The sequence below is a fragment of the Culex pipiens genome, chromosome 2 (assembly GCF_016801865.2).
Source record: "Culex pipiens pallens isolate TS chromosome 2, TS_CPP_V2, whole genome shotgun sequence".
NCBI classification, from domain to species: Eukaryota; Metazoa; Arthropoda; class Insecta; order Diptera; family Culicidae; genus Culex; species Culex pipiens.
In genome coordinates, this window is record NC_068938.1 from 163,546,464 (window position 1) to 163,566,439 (window position 19,976).

The window sequence follows — 19,976 nt, forward strand, 5'->3', positions numbered from 1 at the left end:
ACCACTCAAATCCCATTTTGTAATTCCCGACTTTTCCAGAATCTCAAATAATGAGCATTTCTTATCTAAAAAATTATTTCAAACAAAAAACATTTTGTAAAAAGTCAATATCAACCATGAAACAATCTAAATGAATTTAAAAAAACAAAACTTGAGACGATTTTCATGAACACAGAAATTTACCAACAAATTCCATTAAAAAAAAACCTTTAAAAATGGAAGCACTCATTATTTTGGTTCAAATTAGAAACATAAAAAAAGTCTTTGAAAAATAACAGAAATAGCAAAAGTATAGTTTTTGGTACTTCGTTTCAACTGGAAATTAGAAAAAAGTTAAAGATAATTGAATTTAAAATTTAATTCTTAATTTCAAAACATGATAGCTGATATTATTCTTTCAATGAATTTAGAAAATATCTAGGAATACGTAAAAAAATTAAATGGAATGAAAAATTGTTTTTTTTTTTAATTAATGTTGATTTATCTAGTTGTCAGTATTTAACTGCTTTATTTTTTTATCAATGAAAAAAAATAATTTGACATGTTTTAACACTTATTTTATGTAAAATGTTTGAAAGAACAAATTCTTTAAACATATTTGAAATAACTTTAACCAAAATTTGCTGGATTTTTTTCTGCAAATTCAATATTTTTTCATGTTTTTAAAACGTTAAAAAAGTATTTAATTTTTTTCATTCAGAACGAACAACGAATGGATTTTTACTATTTAAGTTTCCGATAACTGAAGATTAAGCTTTATGTAAAGTAATTTACAGATACTCAAAAAAAAAGTTCAAAAAAAAATAATTTGGATTTTTTAAAATGACTTAATGAATTTCGTTCAACAATTAAAAATATTTGCAGCAAAAAAAAAAACATTGCCAAACTCAAGTTGGAATCATTTTTTCAAATATTCAATCGATGTGATAAAATGAGACAGAATTCTCCGTTTATGCTAGCCATAATCGTTAAAATTATGCTCAATTTTTATATCAGTTTTTCATTAACTTTGTTGTTGTTTTTAAGTTAATTAATAAAAGGTAATAATTGATACCCAATTTTTTTTTAAAAAAAGCTTTTGATTAATCAAAAAATATTATAAAAATCTGTATCAATTATTTATTAGGATTTTTTATGTATTGAAAAACCTTTTCATTCTCAAATAGGAAAGGAACCCTAAATTTAAAGTAAGTTACCAAAGAAGAATTGATTGAATGATTAGAAAGAAGAATTGAGTGAATTTAATTTGAAAATTGTACAAAACATTACAAAATTATTCAAGAATTAGATTATTTTTTTTCAAGCTGGTATGCTTGGGATTTCCGACTTTTCCCGACTTTCTGACTGAAAATCACAAGATTTTTGGCGGATTTTAGCGAATTCCCGACTTTTTCCCGACTTGAGTGGCCACCCTGTAATTCGCAATTCGCAATTTTCAGTGTAAGAACGGGCCTTGACCGATCTTATGCACCAGGTTCCCGACGAACACGCACTGCCCTTACACCTACATCTCACCCTTGCTCTGAGTCAGTACGAGCAGCACGCTAGAACACGCTTTGAGTGTTCGTGCCAGGCATGCACACCTTCTTTTCCGGTTACGCATTTTAACTCGGCCGGGGGTGGTACATTACGTAGGGTTTGATGTAAGTATAAGCGCCTAACCATTTATAGTGTGCCTATCAACTTTCATTAAAGCAAAAACTGTTTTATTTTAGTTTGAATTCAAAAACTAATTGTTATTTTACTGTGTATTGTTTTCTCCGGAAATATTCCCTAATGTTAAGTCGTGTTTATCTGTTGATATTTCTTATGTCGCGGTGTTTTGTTACAATATTTTGGTCCTAAGCATTCTAGAAAAGTTTTTCAAAAGTACAATAGTAATATTTGTGTTAATCCTTTAATCATTCCATAAATTGAGTAAGGGCTCGAACCTCACTTGCTTAAGAAAAAGGTAAAGTTTCAAAACAATGGACAGTGAAGGAAATATACTATGTAAAGAATCAATAGTAAAAGAAAGATAGTTATTTATGAAGTAGATAAAGAAATTATCAATAGTTAATAAATAGAGGGAAGATGAGAAATTATTCAAATAGATAAATAAAGAAAAGGCACATGATAAACAAAATTGACATTGCTGCCAAATTAAGGGAAAGCAGACAGTTCGTTACAGCAGTATCAATTGGTAAAATAGAGTGGAAAAGCGTTGAGAAATAAGAGAATCAAATAAGTAAAATCGAAATCAGATGGAGAGTAGTAAACAGAAGCCGTTTTAGAAAATCAGTGAAACAAAATAAACAGAAGATAGCTGTTAGCTGAAATGGAAAGAAGAGAAACCCCGTTCTGCGATGCTCAGGTACATCCACAGCAGTTGACTCAACATACTGCGAATCAAAACAATACTCTCGTTGGTCAGAGGTTTACGAGACGTTTCCACAGGCCACCAGGTAGGTTACACCTTGTCATCATGATGACTAAACCAAGCCAACGTGGAGGTTAGAAAATAGGACACTTGCAAGGAACCAGAGCCATGCTGTTTTGTCCCAAACAGCACTACAGATGTAGTTGGGCTCCTTCCGGGATGTTCCTCGCCTGGGTGTCAACCGACGAGTATCATCAGTATCATGCACCCTTGGCCTGAAACTTCACCGGCTCTTTGAACACTTGGAAAAAAAAGTTGGAAATGCCTTTTTCATTGTAACTTAGGGTATACGCATCTGTTTTGGATCTACCTTGTTGTAGGTGATACTTGACATCCTTCCGGATCGAATGCAACAATAATAATCCAAATCGGGTAAGTTTTCGCCGAGATACAGCCGGATCAAGTTGCATTTCCAACTTGTTTGACCCCCTTGGTGCTACAAGACTTGACACTTAGTGTTAAACTCTATAATTACTCTTAGCTACAAGAAAACTCTCCCTTATTTCTTTAAAAAGGTCCTATCTACATAGTAAACTCATTGCGCATTGATTATTTTGAAAAAGTTATCTGGAACTGTAATTACAAAAGTCGACTTGGTCCTAACCAGTACAGATTGTCAATGAAAAGGTCCCACTACTGAAAAAGACCTAATAAAACTTGATTTTCAGTACTTTTCGATATAAGCTAAACTGACATGAACGTATAATTACTACGTTATTCAACGCAAATCCCACAAGCCCTTTTACTTATTTTTTTTATTTCCCACTTAGCATAACCACGTTTCGCTTCAAATTTAATTAATATTTTTACCAGCTTCGTTGTATATGACCGAGGAGAGCAAAGAAGAAACAGAACCAGTGCAACTATTGGAAAAAGGAGAAATTCAACACAAATCCTCCAGTTTCACGTTCCCGGAGTGTCATCTCAAGCTACGAAATCATGCAGAGCTCACGTTTTGTAAAGATATTTATCTTATTTTTTCAAGTTTTTTGCATTTTCTTGTCTCCACACTCTCAAGCGAACTTAATCAAATACAACACCCTGGTACCCTCGGGTAGTTCTCCGGCAGCGGCGGCGTTAAATTCCCTGCTCCCCACCGGGAAGTGGGGATCACCTGGCCGCCTCGAAACTTTCCTCTACGGTACCGAGATAAACACCGCGCCAGGCCGCTTACTTGCGCTGCTGGTTCTGGTTGCGGTTCATGTCCTTGGGGAAGGCTCGCTGCGGAGGCGTACGGATTCGGCGGGCTTCCTTCGATCTGTTACGCACCACCTTGGAGTGGATTGCGCACGACACGCAGTAGTGCAGTTTGGCGTACAGCTTGGGCAGCACGTAGGCTGGAATAGGGGAGAAATAGAGGGGATTATTAGAAAAGAAATTTACAACTCATTCATGCGTGTAATTTTGAACTGCAAGCTTATTTCAGATAGCAAATATTACATTATATATCATGTCATATAATCAGCGGTGTTTATCATCATGATAAAGTGGTTGATCTAATGAACCCCACTCTCCCCTATGTTGCCAATCAACTACAGGTTCATAACCTCAAAGTGGCTTGTCGTACAAATCTAGCCGGCAACCCAAAACTTACCGCTGTAGCACGAAGCATCCGAGATATCACGAACGGCCGCGGCCTCGACGATGTTACGGATCACGAACTTCTTGATGGCCTTGTCCTTCGGGACGCAGCGAGCGCAGTTGGTGCAACGCACGGCCTTGACATGGCCACGGTTGTGCTTGCAGCGTCCTCCGTTACGCCTTTTCTTGGTCTGGAAGGGATAGAAAAAGTTATCAGTGAATATGCTCCCAAAATGTTCGTTTATTTACACCGGAACGCCATGTTGAAACGCATGTCAAAGAGGTGGCACCGAGGTTCGATACATTGCATCAAGTAGTCGGAGAAATCACAAACAGAAATTCGCACAATTTTCACGGAATTTCACCTCGAATCGAAGCAAACCCCACTCCCATGCATTCTCCGTAACATTGTCCAACAATTTCACTTGATTTCACACAATCCCCGCACCGAAAACCACCGAAAAACACAATTTCGAACCGAACTTACCATTTTTGCGACAGATCAGAACGAGAGCCACGGAAATAGAGAAAGCTAAACCCGTGCGCACACGCGGTTGAAAGCTGTCAAATTTGGTGCGTCCTGCGGGAAAGTGCTGCGTGTAGGCTTACACACTAAAATGTGAGTGCAGCGTTTTACCCAAAAGTCAAACAATCTTTTAACTCAATAGAGCTTTATGACGTTTTGCGTACACACACTAGCGCACCATCTGATTTTGCTGGCTGACAAAATTTAACCTCACTTTATTTTCGTGTACGTACACGCAATACATACGCACGTAGATTACTCTATATCGTGGGCCCGAGATCATGGATAAAAATTACACCGACCAACAAAGGGTCCCCAGAAACACGTGCAATTTGAATTTTTCAAAAATATTTAGACAGGGCCGAATGGATTTTCTCCAAAGTTATTTATGAAATGAAAGATATTTATGAAAAATTCAAAGTGCACGGTTTCTGGGGACCCCAAACTTCATGCTTTCCCTCGAGTTGAGCTTGCGCAGTATTTTTTTCAATTTTTGTAGGTCAGTGTTACAAACCAGAGCCACATTGTTAAACTGATTTCGGAAGATCCATGGGAGATTATGTGTTGTCAAAAACTACCAAATCATTGAACACATTGAATACACAAAAAACTGTGCTACACTCAAACCCCGATGGTTTGACACCAACTGTTGTCAAACGAACGGGGTCACTTTTTAGTTTGACACCCCTTTTACACGGATTTCACACACACTAACAAACGTTTGTTTTGATAGTGTTCGTGAGCGCCGTGTAAAAGTGACAGTTCGTCACTTTTTAGTTTGACTTTGACCAACCAACGGGGTACAAACTAAAAAAGTGTCAAACGAAAAAGTGACCAACCACCGGGGGTTGAGTGCATAAAAGTATTCACCGCAATCATTTTTTTACAGTTCGATGCCAACGAATTTTTATAAGAAAATCTGCCGCGGTTGATCAATATCAGTTTAACAATCCCACTAATATTTCATGGCATTGCAACGCGTTGAAATTATAGCCAATCTAGCATACACAATGAGTTCTGATAGATCTTTGGGCTCGATTCCGTACCCCGTGTTGAACTCAGCAAGAGTCTTTTCGCTACTCTTTTCGTGACACTTCTATGAAGAAAATATAAAAATTAACGGCTAGTACGCAGCTCCAAAGAAAATGTCAGATCATGTTTGCAATTTCTGCTGCTCCGAAATAGTTTTTGAGTTTTTTGTGCTGAAAAATCTGTTTGTTAGAGAAAGTGGCTTAAAATCTGTTTTGAAGTTTAGTTAAACCTAAATAAATATAAATATGTTAAACTTTCTACGAATGTTTACTTATATGTACGCAAACATTTTAAATGGACCAAAGCCGAAGTGTACACAAAGAGTCTGTCCTGCTCGTTACTACATTATAATCTGGGTGCTGAATAGTGGTTCGCAAAACGGCCTCAATTTGGACCTGTCAAAGTGGAACCAATTTACTGTTTGCCAAAAGTATACTATAGATTGTTTTGCAAGAATGAAAAATGTGTGGCTTTTGAGGACCTGGAGTTGAAGTCAAGAAATCTTAAGAAAGTTGAAGGCGAGATCGTCATTTTTTATAATTATGAATGGAAGTTGTTTATGGAGTCGATGCGGTTGTATCCATCCAGAAGCTGTCTTTATTGTTTGATTCCTTGTTTGATTCCGTTAGAAAACCTTGTTTTGTGAATTTCTACTCTGTTTGTTGGATCAGCTTCGCTAGAATTAGCGATGTTTTTTCGCTGGACAAGGAAGAGCTGTAGGATTCCAAAATCAGCCATGTAATTTATCTGCGACATCGCAGAATGACACTCTCGTCGCAGTTCTTCGTCACAAGAAAAATCTCTTCTAACTGATCGAAACGTGACAATTTTCCAGCAAAAAATGTCAAAAACTAGACAAAATAAAACACATACTACTGATTATAAAACAGCTCATTTACCAGTAAGAAAAAAGTCATGCTTGTGCTTGAACAGCCTCCTACTTTGTAGATGTAAACAAAGTGGGATCATTCGAAAATCACGTTACGCATTCTCTCTATTCATCACCCAGATTATAATGTAAACATCCACTGACACAAGAAGGACAGACTGTTTGTTTCTAGGTTTGTTTACACTTCGGCTTTGGCCCATTTACAATGTTTTGCATGATTTATTTTGCTTATTGTGTGAATTCAAATTAAAAGGCACCCAAACGTCAAAATCTATTGTCAAACGGATATTTTTTACCCAATACTTTTGTAAACAAGAGTGTATCCCTCTTACACCTTATGCAAACTGTCATTTGAGTGAAAGGGATACACTAGTGTTTACAAAAGTGTTGTGCCCTTTTGAAATTTTAGGCTCCAAGTTATCAGTTATCGAGAAATTAAAAGTGCAACATGGAGTTAAACTTTCTGTCAAGCTGCTGTGAAATTTTCCACGACAGTTGCTAAAGTTTCACTCCATGTTACCGGCTCACATCTCTCTTTTTAATTTCTCGATTTGTATTTATTTATGATTCTTTTCCTTGATTTGTTTAGGGCGAACTCATTAAGCGTGCACACAGCAAATCCGACGCGCGCCAGTGTGAACGCGACCGTTTCCGCTGAAGCGTCGCCGTAGCGCTGATTTTGCGTCAGTTTTGTTTTTGTTTTGCACTGTTGCAGTTGTCAGCTTCGCAGTTTCTGCAGTTGTTCTCCGAACTAGTTTTTGAGTTTTTTTGTGCTGAAAAATAACTTGTTTGTTAGAGAAAGTGGCCTGATTTCTGGTTTAGAGTTTGGTTAAACCTTTTTTTCCCGACAAATTAGCAGCATCTTCCAGTGATGATCTTCGTGTAAGTAGATTACCTCGCAGTGGAAAAAAGACTCGATTCGTCAGCGCAAAAAGCCTTGGTCGTGGAAAAGCGATTTATCATCACAAAAAGATAAGCGGGTTGTGCAGGCGGGCGGTGTGTGGATCGTGCGTGGGTTAGAAAACTTATTATTCTACCGTCAGCTGGGGTGACATTGGACTTAGAGGGAACATAGGGCAAAAAGATTTTTATCGGGTTTTATAGAACATCTTTCAATGATTATAAACCAACCCAACAATAGACTAGAACAACAAAACTTTCTTTTGGAATGAACAAAAAAAAGGTTCGTTTTAGAATGGGCCAAAACACACATGGCCCATAGTCACCCCCACCGACGGTTTTACTATAGATTCCACATACATTGAAGCGGGTTGAGCGCGGAGAAGAATCGAGAAAAAGCTACCGCAAGAGAGAGCGAGCTTTTGTGATTAGCTCAAGTCAAGTCTTGTATCTCGTTGGTGTCGGACGTGTCGCCGGAACGTAGGATCCCTTTTGAAACCGGCTAAACTGTGTAATAGCTTCCTTCTGTTACGTGATTTGTTCCGTTGTCCATCGGCCAGTGTGGTTGGGTATTAATTAGATTAACGTAAGATAGCTACATTTAGAGGAAATATTCAAAAGAAAATGTCCGTGTTTCGTGTATTCACCCGTAACATGGCCACGGCGGCCAAAATTAACAACGTTGTGATCATCGGCGGGGGCCTTATGGGCTCCGGAATCGCTCAGGTAAGTCACATCTTTGTAATTTGCGCTATCAGGCCAGACAACGATTCCGATGATCTTTGCTCGCGAGTCCAAAGGTCGACGACGTCCATGTTTATATTTGCTCGAGTGCCGGCAGCACGGTGTCGACTCGGAGTGAGTTTCAACTAGATTACTGATTGGAAATCGATACTTTGTAGGTCGCAGCAGCAACCGGTCACAACGTAACGATCGTAGAAATGAACGATCAGCTGGTGGGCAAAGCTCTCGGCGGTATCAAGAAAAGTCTTGAACGTGTCGCAAAGAAGCAGTTCAAAGATGACGCCGCCAAGGGCCAACAATACGTCGACGGCACGCTGAGCAAACTGAAGGGCTCGACAAAGCTGGAGGAAGCCGTGGCCAGCACGGACCTTGTCGTGGAAGCCATCGTCGAGAAAATGAACATCAAACACGAACTGTTCAGCAAAATCGACGCTGCTGCCCCGGCCAGCGCCATCTTCACCAGCAACACCTCGTCGCTGTCGATCGCGGAAATCGGCGCGGTCACCAAGCGGCAGGACCGCTTCGGAGGCTTGCACTTCTTTAACCCGGTCCCGATGATGAAGCTGCTGGAGGTCATTCGCACCGAAAAGACCTCCGAAGAAACGTACCAACAGCTGATGGAATTCGGCAAGAAACTCGGCAAAACGTGCATCACCTGCAAGGACACGCCCGGCTTCGTGGTGAACCGGCTGCTCGTGCCGTACATGGCCGAGGCGATCCGTCTGCTCGAGCGAGGCGATGCCAGCGCGCGGGACATTGACATCGCGATGAAACTTGGCGCCGGCTATCCTATGGGGCCATTCGAACTGAGCGATTACGTAGGGTTGGACACGACGAACAACATCATTCACGGGTGGCACGAAAAGTTCCCGGAGAATCCGCTGTTCAATCCACCCAAGATGCTGGAAAAGCTGGTCTCCGAGGGCAAGCTGGGCGTCAAAAGTGGGGAAGGATTCTATTCGTACAAGAAGTAAAGTCGGAATGGGGGGTTTGAGTAGAGTGAAGCATTTGTAAAATCAATTTATCTTTTGAATCTCTATTCATTGGTTGAGAGATTGGCAAAAGACAAAATAAATTCCATTTGCATGCGAAATAAATATTTTCAACATTAATCGTGGCATCTAAATTGGTGTGTCGAAATCGTCAATATGATGACTATTTTGCTAAAAGCAAGTTCAACGAGCGTGAAATTCAGTCATTCAAGCAAGGTTTTATCTCCGGTTGATTACATTTTTAAACAATCGTACAAGATACGTTATCAACGTGCTTTGCGGGCGGGCTGTCTTGTGCTTTAGGCTTTGACGAAGCATTGCTCAGGTTCGTGATTACATTCAAAACAGCAGTTAATTAGTTGTGCAAAACAGTGCGAGTTTGAGTTTCGATAAGAAATTCGCTTTCATAAGACGTAAATAAGTGTGCGGTTTGTGTGCCCACAAAGTTTTTTTTTTATGAAAAAGGAAGCAAATTGCGTCAGATTTATATTGCCAATTAAACTTCGTTTGAAACAATTGTCTTCAAAACCGTCAAAAAGTTGAAAATTCGGGATTTTCTTCAAAAATCAGGAAAAGTCTGGAACTCATTGATACCAACGTTGTTAACGATAAGCTTATCGTGCTTCGATACGATACCAAAACGATACTGCTATATTTATCGAAGTACGGTAACACTGACCTACAAAAAATTACAAAAATTACTAAATCGAGAGGAAGCATGTAGTTTGGGGTCCCCAGAAACACGTGCACCTTGTATTTTTCAAAAATATTTATACAGCGCCGAATGGTTTTTCTTCAAAGTTTGTATGGAGAATTCGGGCGGTTCGTCGCAGTTGCATACAAACAAAAATTGCACGCACTGTCCCAGTTAATCGGAATTCTGAAACGGAATTCAATTCGAATCGTTTACGTATTCCGTTTCAGAATTCCGGTTGAGTTGACTGGGGTGTGGAGCGAACAGCACTAATTCTTCATACAAACTTTGGAGAAAACCCATTCAGCCATGTCTAAATATTTTCGAAAAATTCAGGGTGCACGCGTTTCTGGGGACCCCAAACTACATGCTTCCCCTGGAGTTGAGTCTACGCAGTAATTTTGTTGGTCGGTGTCATTCAGCACTCGTCATATGCATAAAATACCGTACTATTTGTAAACATTGAAATTTTTATTATAGGGGCAGGGGGGGCAGAATGGACCATGGGGGCAGAATGGGCCACCCTTGGTTTTGGGCTTTAGAATGGATTTAGACCAACTGTAAGGCAAGGGTCTTATAAAGGACGTCAAATAGCATCACCATACCGAAAACGACGTTTGAATTCATTGTATTTTTCGAATTATGAGCAAAAATGTAAATTTATTGACAAAACCACGCAAATGTTGTTTATTTCGAGGTTCTTAAATAAGCTTTCTGAAAAGTTGGATTGTTTGAAAAAGTTTGCTCAATGCTTATAACGTTACTAGATGCTACTACCAAGGTATACAAACAACAACGGAACCTTAAAATCATTTAGAGGCTTGGTGGTGGAAGTGTTAAATTAAAATCCACTTGGGGGCAGAATGGACCACCCTTTTCCTGCCTTATAAAAACAATCAAAAGTTACAAAATTGGAGCTAGCTGGATTATTTCACTCCTGGTAGCTTCACAAATCACGTTTAATGCAACAAAAGTTGATTTTTTAGTTGTTTCGACGCTTAGTTGTAAAAATAGTGTCTTTTTTCGACATATTTACACTATTTTCAAAAATCTTTGTTTTTTTAAGTTACTATTTTTATAAAAGTGATCAAATTTCATGGAAACTATAATGGAAAGGTCCCTCAAGTAATTTCTTATCACCCTTCAACGTTGTATTAGAAGAAATGGCTTGTTTTCTAAGGTGGCCCATTCTGCCCCGCAGGGTGGTCCGTTCTGCCCCGCACCCTGGAAAGTTAGTCGAAAAAACTTTTTTTTAAAGTGGCTCAAAAATAGTTTTAAGTAAAAAATTTTCATCAACCAAGTATACAACATTGAAGGGAACATTCCAAAGCATAAGCCTACTACACTGGATTCATAAATTTTTATGTTTTTCTATGGTTTTTGGTGCATTTCCCTTAGGCGGTCCATTCTGCCCCCCTGCCCCTATGGCATTAAAGAACTCAACGCTAAAATTTTATACAGTGCAAATCCACGCAAAATTACGAGTCTTTTTATACCCATATTTGAAATCATACAAATTTCAATATTATAAATTGTTTGTGAAAAATTAAGTACTTTTGAACTTTTATTTAAATTTTTATTAAAAAAATAAATAATAATAATTCAAAACATATGTTTTCTGTAAATTCAAGATTACTTTTTCAAAACCACAAGTGCGCCATGGGTTTCCTATGTACATAGGACCTTTTGAAAAAAATAAGTAAGATTTTTTTTAAATCAAATAGAAAATAAAAAATAACAAAACACAGACCTTTTTTTAATTTCAGAAATTAAAAAATAGAAAATTTCAAAACAAAAAAAAAACTTAATGCATCAGATTAAAAAAAAACAAAGAATCAAATCAGAAAAAAAAATAAAAATTTCTTTGATTTCAACAATTTTACAGGTAAAAAAACTTCCAAGTATAGCAATTTTTCGATCCTTACTTTTTTTTAATTGATTCTTATTTTTATTTACAGTCTAGCCTCGATTATCCGAAGGCCTTGGAAACATTTCACTTCGGATAATCAAAACTTCGGATCAAGTGCCCTGATTGTTCCGAAAAGACTCATTCACTCACGATCACAAATCGAACGCGACGAAAAACTGCTCTGACCGTTTCTTACCTTTTGTCACTTCCACACCATCGCTACTGAAAACTCTCTCTTTGTTCTCCCTCTCACTTCAATCGGGTAGTACAGCGAATGGCTCAAAGAAGCTGATTGCTTTGATTATTTTTTAATCTGCTTAACATCAATGTATCAAAAATGTTTTGCAATTTTTTTGATACAGTCCAGACTCGATTATCCGAAGGCCTCGGAAAAATTTCACTTCGGATAATCGAATCACGAAAAAAATATTTTTTTTCGTTGTCCAATTTTTTATTGTGGAGCTCAATTTTGACCCATAAACTACTCTAAAATGATTTAAAATTTTGAAATCCAAGGTGGCGGCCAAAATGGCCGGGCAAAAAAAAAATAAAAAATGCATTTTTTGATTTAAAATGCAACAAAATATTCAAATTTGAATAAAATGGGGTCGCAGAACTCAAATTTCAGGTTAAAAGTATAAAAATTAAAAAAAATACGAAAAATAATCGATAATCGAACTTCGGATAATCAAAACTTCGGATAATCGAGTCTGGATTGTAACACAACATCAAAGACATATCTAGATTTTTTTTTAATGGGTCCTATACTGCCCATGTTCACATAAATGTCCCATATGCAAAAAGAGCAAGCTGAGAAAAACGCATTTGAAGTTTGTCCCACACATAAGGTTACTTGTTAAGTTTTCACGAAAAACTGGATTTCCTCCTGATTTCTAGAACAAAGTACTGAATGTTATATGCTTTTCTGAAAGATCTCGTGATTCTGAATAAAACTGCATCGATAACTCAAAAACGATGAAAATGCATATGGGACATTTATGCGATCAGGGGCAGTATAAACATATGAAAGACAATAGTTTATTAGACCTTTTCAAAAAAACTCTGGATATGTGACAGCAATTTCCACCATACCAAATATAAAATGACGGCAAACTGTGGCCAAAAGAGCGCCTCGCTGGTATTTTGTTAGATTCTCTCCTCTCTTACCATATTCGTTTGTGACTCGGGTCGACGGACGGAGTAGGCAAAGAAATTCACGAAGTAGGTATTTGTGAAGTATTTGGCCAAGGCACTGGCAGCTATTCGGTTGTGTTCGCTCGTGAATGGTTGCGCGCTCCAGTCGACAAAGATTCGTTCGGCGATGAGTAACTGATTTCTGATCTTTGAGCTGAAAATCAGGACCATTGCTTCGGTTAATCGAATCACAAAATAAAATCATTTTTCATATTTTGTATTGTCGAGCTACGGCCCTCAAACAAGCCAGAAAATGCAAGAAATACGAAAACTTTTTTTTGCCCATGATTCGATTATCCAAAGTCCCATACAAACCTTTGGATAATCGAAACTTCGGATAAACGAGGCTTCGGATAATCGAGTCTGGAATGTATATAAATTTATGAATCTAATATTTGACTTTCGCAAAGCCAATCATTCAGTCATTTGAATCGCACCACCTCTTTCAGATGCGCAGACCTTGTTCGTTTGAATTCTACACCATTTTCTATCACCATCCCCATGACTGCATTCAACAGATTGATGTGACCACACAGCAAAAGAGAAAAATGAACGAAAACGAAAAAGCATGTGCATGTGTGTCGCGCCGCTGCTTGAGTGTTGAGCTCGGTTTAGTTCGTTACTAACTTCGTTTGTGTTCACTGACGGTCTCTTCGTAATGACGGTCATGACAGGCGCGCTCTGGAAGCATTCCACGATCGAGTCGATAATGAAAAACTGAGCGAAATATTTGCAGTTTTACGATTTTAAAAAAAGTGACCATGAATGACCATTTCTGAAAATATTTTTTTTGAAGAATTCATAAAATTTGCTATAAAATTGTCTAACATTGAAGATTGGACCTCTGGTTGCTGAGATACAGAGGCTTAAAGAAAAAGAAACAGGAAAATTTAAGTTTTAGTCTCACCCAAACAACCCACCATTTTCTAGTATCGTGAAATTTTTCGATCTTTTCGAAAACTGTATGGAGACTTGTATGGGTAAACCAATGACACAACATAGCTTCTTTGGTCATAGGGAAGGCCCCCACAAAGTTTAAGCCAAATAAAAAAATACAAATAAAATCCATTTCCGGTTTTGGCAGAGAATTGCTCAACTAGATTTTTTTTTGCAATTTGTACCGTTTATTTTTACATTTTTCTAATCAATTTAAACACAATTACATTGAGACTGCTGTTTTATTTTTTTTAATTTGGGATCACAGATTCGAAACAGTCGCGAAACATTGTTTTTTATGAATTCATTTTAATTGATTACACTCCCTATTTTTTGGCGTCACGTAATTTTTAGAGTTCATCCACGTTTCAAAGAAGAATCATTTCTGAACAAAAGATTCTTATACCGATTCTTTTTAGATAAATTTGTAGAAGCGTACCGAATGAAGTAAAGCCATCCTTTGCAAAATGTCCAACATAAGGAACGTGGTCGTCGTAGGCGCCGGAACCATGGGATCGGGCATCGCATTGGTATGACACGATCATGAGATCCCGTTGAGGACCAACTCTACCCAAAAAATCCCCTCCCGTTGTAGGTTTCAGCCGCCACCGGTCACTCCACCAGCGTGGTCGATTTGAACGCGCAGGTGCTGGAAAAGGCACGTGGGGAAATCGAAAAGAATGCCGCCCGTTTGGGGCGCAAATTCTTCAAGGATGATCCGCAGGCGGCCGGTGCACTCGTTGCGGAAACTCTTGGTAGGGTGAAGTATTGCGCGGAGTTGGAGGCGGCGGTTCGGGAGGCCGATCTGGTGATTGAAGCGATCGTGGAGAACGTGAAGATCAAGCAGGAGTTTTTCAAGAAGATTGATGAGGTTTGAGATTGAATGTTGGTTGATTTATTGTTGGGTTTTTTTTTTAGGTTGATTTGTTTGCAGATCGCTCCTCAGCATACAATTTTCGTGAGCAACACTTCGTCGCTGTCCATCGTGGAGTTGGGTAGCGTGACCAAGCGCGAGGATCGCTTCGCCGGGTTTCATTTCTTCAATCCGGTCCCGCTGATGAAGTTGGTTGAGGTGATTAAGACGGATAAGACTTCGCAGGAGACGAACGCAACTTTGTTGGCTTTCGGAGGTGCCCTTGGGAAGACTTGTATTAGCTGCAAGGATACTCCGGGTTTCATCGTAAATCGGCTGCTGTTGACGATCATTTCGGAAGCACTTGGAATGCTGGAACGTGGTGACGCTAGTTTGAAGGACATCGATACAGCGTTAAAGTTGGGACTTGGTCATCCGATGGGGCCGTTTGAGCTGATGGACATGATTGGGCTGGATGTTACGTTGAATATTATGCAGGAACGACAGGCGCGAAATCCTAGTGACTTATCGCTACGGCCAAGTCCCACTTTGGTGAAGTTAGTTTCGGAAAATAAACTTGGGGTTAAAAATGGTGAGGGATTCTTCAACTACAAGTAGACTGATTATGCATGTATTAAAGCTTACAATTATGGGTTATGGGAAGCTATTTTTTGTTGAATTTTAAAAATATATATCGAACAACGTTGCCGCAAACACAAACCAACCTGCGTTATCAATTAATAATCCGAACTTAGTTACTTTGTCCCCCGCCCAAACACACTCCTTTATCGATCACATGTGGACTGATTCATGAACGCGAGACGCGCTAGGGATTTAATCCGAAAGATAAAGACGTTTCGGACGATTAAAAGTTAGAGGCAGCAGCTCCGCTTTTCGTACGATAAACCAACTTTCCTCCACAAAGGCTCGCACAACACGGTCGCACTTTTCAAATTGTTAATTTTGAATCTTCTTCGAAAACCGTCTAGTTATGAGCCATCATCATCTTAAGCTTCCGCCCTACCAGAAGAGACGAGGCCATGCGAGCAGTTTGAGCGGCAAAAAGCAACCGGTGCTGGGACTTGGGATGTCTGGCGATCAACCGTACCCGGTGTTCCCGGAGGGGGTTCAACCGCTGGAGAACCAGGTGGCGGGACATACATTTGAGCAGGGAACCGACATTCTTGGTGAGTTTTGTTTAATAGTACTGACTGACTGGAATGAATTTTAATCTTGATGATCTTTTACTAGGCTTGCTCAAAAACCTGGACGATGGCAGTATACTTAAACCGGCGGGCAAGGTGCTGTGTGGCGTGCGGGAGATCAAGTTCTACGAAACGATCCAGGCGGCCACGACGGAGAAAGATTTGGTCCCGCTGAAGGAGTTCATTCCCGGGTACAAGGGTCACCTCAAGCTGCCCATTGACGGCAAGCCGGTGGAGTTTATCAAGCTGGCGGATTTGACCCACGGCATGCTGGAACCGTGCATCATGGACGTGAAGATCGGCTGCCGCACCTGGGACCCGTTGGCCACGCCGGAGAAGCGAAAGGCCGAAGAGTCCAAGTATCAGGCGTGCAAGCGCAACCTGGGCATGTGCATTCCGGGCTTCCAGGTGTACTCGATCGTCAACGGGCGGCGGATGCGGTACGGCAAAGAGTACGGAAAGAAGCTGACCGAGGTCACCGTGAAGGATGGTGAGTTGAGTTTAAGAAATTAATTTCTTCTCTAACGAAAGCTTGTTTTTGTAGCATTCCGCAAGTTTCTGAACGCCGACAGCGGCCTCTGCCGGCAGCTGCTGATGCAGTTCCTGTCCGACTTGTGGAACATCCAGAAGTGGGCGCGAACGCAAACGACGTACCGGCTGTACTCGAGCTCGGTTCTGCTCGTGTACGACGCCCGCCGGCTCAAGCCAGTATTGCAGTATCAAACCAAAAGTCTGAACAGTTCCAGCGCGAAGCTGAACAACAGTAGTGGCAACCTTAGCGGCACTTCGCCGGCCCACAGCAGCGGCTCCAGCAGTCGTCCAAGCTCCCCGACGCAGGTCGTGCCGGCCGGCACCGACTCCGGGGTCGAACCCCTGCAGCACTACTACAAAATCCAAAGAAGCCATTCGACGATGAACAACTACGAAGAGGTACCAATAGTCTAACAAACGCTGTAAGTACACCTTTTCTAAATTTCCCCTTTCTCTTACCGATGTCCACCGCTCCGCCTAGGACATGAAGGCCATGCGCGAAAATTACGTCTTCATGCGGGACAATCTAGTCGGGTCGTACGAGAGCAAAGTGTGGGCCAGCGCTCGTATGATCGATTTCGCCCATGCGTTTCCGGCAGAGGAGCCCGGCACGATCGACACCAACTACTTGCAGGGAATTGAGAGCTTGGTGCGCATCTTCGAGGAATTCCTCAAGGAGTGCGAGGCGCAAAACGCACCGAAACAGGGTGTTGCTTAAGCTAGAGAGTTCACATCATGATTCCAGTGTATTGTTGTATTTATTAGATTTGCTCGTGACCACGAACCATGCACAACCCAGATGCATTTACCAAAACTGCATCAAAAGCTAAATAATTTCAAATTACAAGAAATATCCGCTAAGCCGGTCGCATCGAGTGTGTCATTATTAGTTAGGCGTTACTTAATACACTTTAGAACCATTTTTCTTTCCCGGCCTTTCTTTACAAAATTTCGGGAAGGGAAAGAGCCATTGTTTACAGACAAAGATATTTAGACCCGGCTGCGGGACGTAATACGCTTAAGTTAACTCTTAACTCTAGGACGTAAGTGCCACTTTGAGGACATTATTGTACGGCGAAAATTACATTATTAAACATTATAAATATGCGGCGCAGAAGTTTACCCCAAAATGGTAGAAAGGTGGTTGACTTTATCAAAAATAGATTGTTTGAAAGAAATTCCTTTTGGCAAACTCGCTGTTGCTTTCTACATCGATTTTATTTGAAATTAATTAGTTTTCTCATGTTTTACATATATTTATTTGTCTTAGTTATAAATCTTACACTTTGCGTTTAAGCCATCGATTATAAACTACTGTTTTTTTTTTGTTCACTTGCAAGCTTCTTCCTATTTATCCTGCTACTACTCGTATTCTAAGTTAAACTCGTTTTTGTTTTTTTTTCTTCGTTATTGTTACGCTTTCTTGAGTCCAGGCACTCGCATCTCAGGGTATCGCGCTCGTTTTTTGTTCAATATTTGTTATTTAATATATTCAAAGCATTCGGAGTTAAACATTGTTCATACTACTTATTATAACTGAGTTGAATACCTGAGGATTACGACTTGAAACAAATTGCAACGCGAGAAACAAATAAATAAACACAAAAAACTACACATGAACAGAAATATAGAAATACCGCACAAAAAGAATCGTTTACATAAGAAATTTTTAAGTTGATTTTATTTCTAAGTACAATAACACTTTTTACGACCACAAAAGGTTTAAAAGTGATTTTAAATCATTTTTTAAAATTTTGGTTTAAACTTGGTTTACAACCTTTCTTAACAGAAAGTTTCTTGCTTGACCGTTTGCTCTATTAAGTTTTACGCCGACTCGATTTTTAGGTTACCTAATTAGGTTTTACAGCGTGACGTCACGAGCGCACACGCACACACATTTTTACAGAGACACACGTGCAAAAAATATAAACAGTGCAGCCAAGCTGTCAAATTTCTAACCTCAAAACCGAGTCGGCGTAAAACCTAATTAGGTTTGTGTGTGCGTGTGCGCATGTGACGTCACGCTGTAAGACCTAATAGGGTCACACCGGGCCACAGTTGATTAATCAAATCACAGTTGATATTTTATTCTTGCTATTTTGCATTTCTTTTTTAAAAGAGCGATCAGCAATTCGACGCCAACATTTCAAAAAGCATCATGTACAAACCATGCGTTTTGAGAAAAACGTATTTGAATGTTGAGCATCCATTTTCAATTCCCATTTTAATATAAAAGCAAAATAAGATGTTCTAATAATAACAAACGATGAAAAACGTTGCTTTTATTGATACTTGATCATCCAAATTCAATAAAACATCATTTTCGTAATTTTATTTGAGTAAAACAAACATAACTTCTTTTGAAATCATCAACGTCGATATCACCCTGCTGTCATTGAGGGGGGCGCTTTGTTATGATTCGTTTTTCTTCGCCGAATGTACATGGCGCTTTGTTCATGATGCTTTTTTTTCGTCACGAGGTTTATGTAGTCTTTTGTTTGACAGGTTGACAGGGCTATATAAACAGGGACTGCTGATGGCAGAGATTTTGTTTATGTTACTTTATTTAAAATCATGATTAAACAGACTTTACTGAAGTAACTTTTGCTCATTTTTGGTGGAGAGGTAGCTTATTAGGAGTACTTTCAGAATATGCAATAACCCAGAAAGTGTCAAAATGTACATGATGCCTTTTGAAATGTTACCGTCGAATTGTTCTCTAGCTTGGCTGTGTACTAAAATTAACATTGACTCAGTTTTGATTTGTTTTAGATAAAAATATAGTTTTAATTTAATATTTAAAATAAAAAAAAATTATAGGCATTGTACAAAATCTTAACTAGGGTATATGGCCCTATTTTGGACCTACTATGCAAAGCGTCAACATATTTCGCATAGTTCTCAGGAACGGTCTAACTAATTTGGCTCGTTTCATGATTGTTTTGTGCCTTAATTTATGCTTAACAAAGTGTACTATTGAAAATTTAAAATAATTTAACCATTCCATTGTAATAAGCATTTCAAGTAAAACATTTTTTGGATGCTTTTTGGACTTATTGAATGTATTTTGGAGACATCGCTGAACCTATTTTGGACCCACACTCTGATTGGTTGAAATTTTGACAACTCGAATTGCGGCGTGCGGCGGCAACACGCACACTTACAAAAACTCAGTTTGATAAACCAAAGGGCCTATCCACGATTATAATTTTGAAAATATTTATTTCAGAAATTAAATAATTATGATGAAACAATGGATTTGAATTTGAAAACGTGTTTTAATCATATTGAATGGAAACTCACGCATCTTTAGCAGGTCTCTGTCCTATTTACAATTTGCATATTCTTACGACCTAATTGTTCAAGCATTAGAACATAAAAGACAACCCGTTATTACTCGCAATAAAAACACCTTATCTTAAAATTAAATGAATGACACAGATACATAACAAGTTACAATGAAAAAAGGTTCTAAATTTTACGCAGAGCTTATGTTCAAATATTATAAAACAATCAAGAAATTTTAAAGGGAGATTATAGCTTGTAACTTGGTGTGAAACTTTCTCATCTG

The 19,976-nt window shown here is 39.1% G+C and overlaps 4 protein-coding genes across 4 annotated transcripts; 3 read left to right on the top strand and 1 right to left on the bottom strand.

The window, feature by feature from the left end:
* Positions 1 to 3,367: 3,367 nt before the first annotated feature.
* On the bottom strand, positions 3,368 to 4,619 carry LOC120416753 (40S ribosomal protein S26). Its single transcript, XM_039578586.2, has 3 exons — positions 4,488 to 4,619; positions 4,014 to 4,191; positions 3,368 to 3,756 (listed from the first exon to the last, which is right to left on the bottom strand). Exons 1-3 carry the CDS (start codon positions 4,488 to 4,490, stop codon positions 3,590 to 3,592), a joined length of 348 nt encoding a protein of 115 aa, XP_039434520.1. The 5' UTR covers positions 4,491 to 4,619; the 3' UTR covers positions 3,368 to 3,589.
* Positions 4,620 to 7,128: 2,509 nt separating this feature from the next.
* On the top strand, positions 7,129 to 18,055 carry LOC128092762 (inositol polyphosphate multikinase-like). Its single transcript, XM_052707327.1, has 5 exons — positions 7,129 to 7,329; positions 15,659 to 15,856; positions 15,921 to 16,364; positions 16,419 to 16,804; positions 16,887 to 18,055. The coding sequence occupies exons 2-5, from the start codon at positions 15,661 to 15,663 to the stop codon at positions 17,121 to 17,123; spliced, it is 1,263 nt and encodes a 420-aa protein (XP_052563287.1). The 5' UTR covers positions 7,129 to 7,329; positions 15,659 to 15,660; the 3' UTR covers positions 17,124 to 18,055.
* LOC120416727 (hydroxyacyl-coenzyme A dehydrogenase, mitochondrial-like) lies at positions 7,813 to 9,217 on the top strand. Its single transcript, XM_039578553.2, has 2 exons — positions 7,813 to 8,073; positions 8,250 to 9,217. Exons 1-2 carry the CDS (start codon positions 7,972 to 7,974, stop codon positions 9,063 to 9,065), a joined length of 918 nt encoding a protein of 305 aa, XP_039434487.1. The 5' UTR covers positions 7,813 to 7,971; the 3' UTR covers positions 9,066 to 9,217.
* Positions 7,840 to 15,389, top strand: LOC128092763 (hydroxyacyl-coenzyme A dehydrogenase, mitochondrial-like). The gene is made up of 4 exons (XM_052707330.1): positions 7,840 to 7,858; positions 14,236 to 14,346; positions 14,412 to 14,687; positions 14,751 to 15,389. The coding sequence occupies exons 2-4, from the start codon at positions 14,284 to 14,286 to the stop codon at positions 15,285 to 15,287; spliced, it is 876 nt and encodes a 291-aa protein (XP_052563290.1). The 5' UTR covers positions 7,840 to 7,858; positions 14,236 to 14,283; the 3' UTR covers positions 15,288 to 15,389.
* Positions 18,056 to 19,976: the final 1,921 nt, after the last annotated feature.

Excerpts from the sequence above, each read along its gene's own strand:
- LOC120416727 (XM_039578553.2), top strand. The coding sequence starts at position 7,972 with ATGTCCGTGTTTCGTGTATTCACCCGTAACATGGCCACGGCGGCCAAA. Across the intron at positions 8,074-8,249 it reads TGGGCTCCGGAATCGCTCAG|GTCGCAGCAGCAACCGGTCA; the intron begins GTAAGTCACATC and ends GATACTTTGTAG.
- LOC128092763 (XM_052707330.1), top strand. The coding sequence starts at position 14,284 with ATGTCCAACATAAGGAACGTGGTCGTCGTAGGCGCCGGAACCATGGGA. Across the intron at positions 14,347-14,411 it reads TGGGATCGGGCATCGCATTG|GTTTCAGCCGCCACCGGTCA; the intron begins GTATGACACGAT and ends CTCCCGTTGTAG. Across the intron at positions 14,688-14,750 it reads TTTTCAAGAAGATTGATGAG|ATCGCTCCTCAGCATACAAT; the intron begins GTTTGAGATTGA and ends ATTTGTTTGCAG.
- LOC120416753 (XM_039578586.2), bottom strand. Across the intron at positions 3,757-4,013 it reads GGATGCTTCGTGCTACAGCG|CCTACGTGCTGCCCAAGCTG; the intron begins GTAAGTTTTGGG and ends CCCCTATTCCAG.
- LOC128092762 (XM_052707327.1), top strand. The coding sequence starts at position 15,661 with ATGAGCCATCATCATCTTAAGCTTCCGCCCTACCAGAAGAGACGAGGC. Across the intron at positions 15,857-15,920 it reads GCAGGGAACCGACATTCTTG|GCTTGCTCAAAAACCTGGAC; the intron begins GTGAGTTTTGTT and ends ATCTTTTACTAG. Across the intron at positions 16,805-16,886 it reads CGATGAACAACTACGAAGAG|GACATGAAGGCCATGCGCGA; the intron begins GTACCAATAGTC and ends CGCTCCGCCTAG.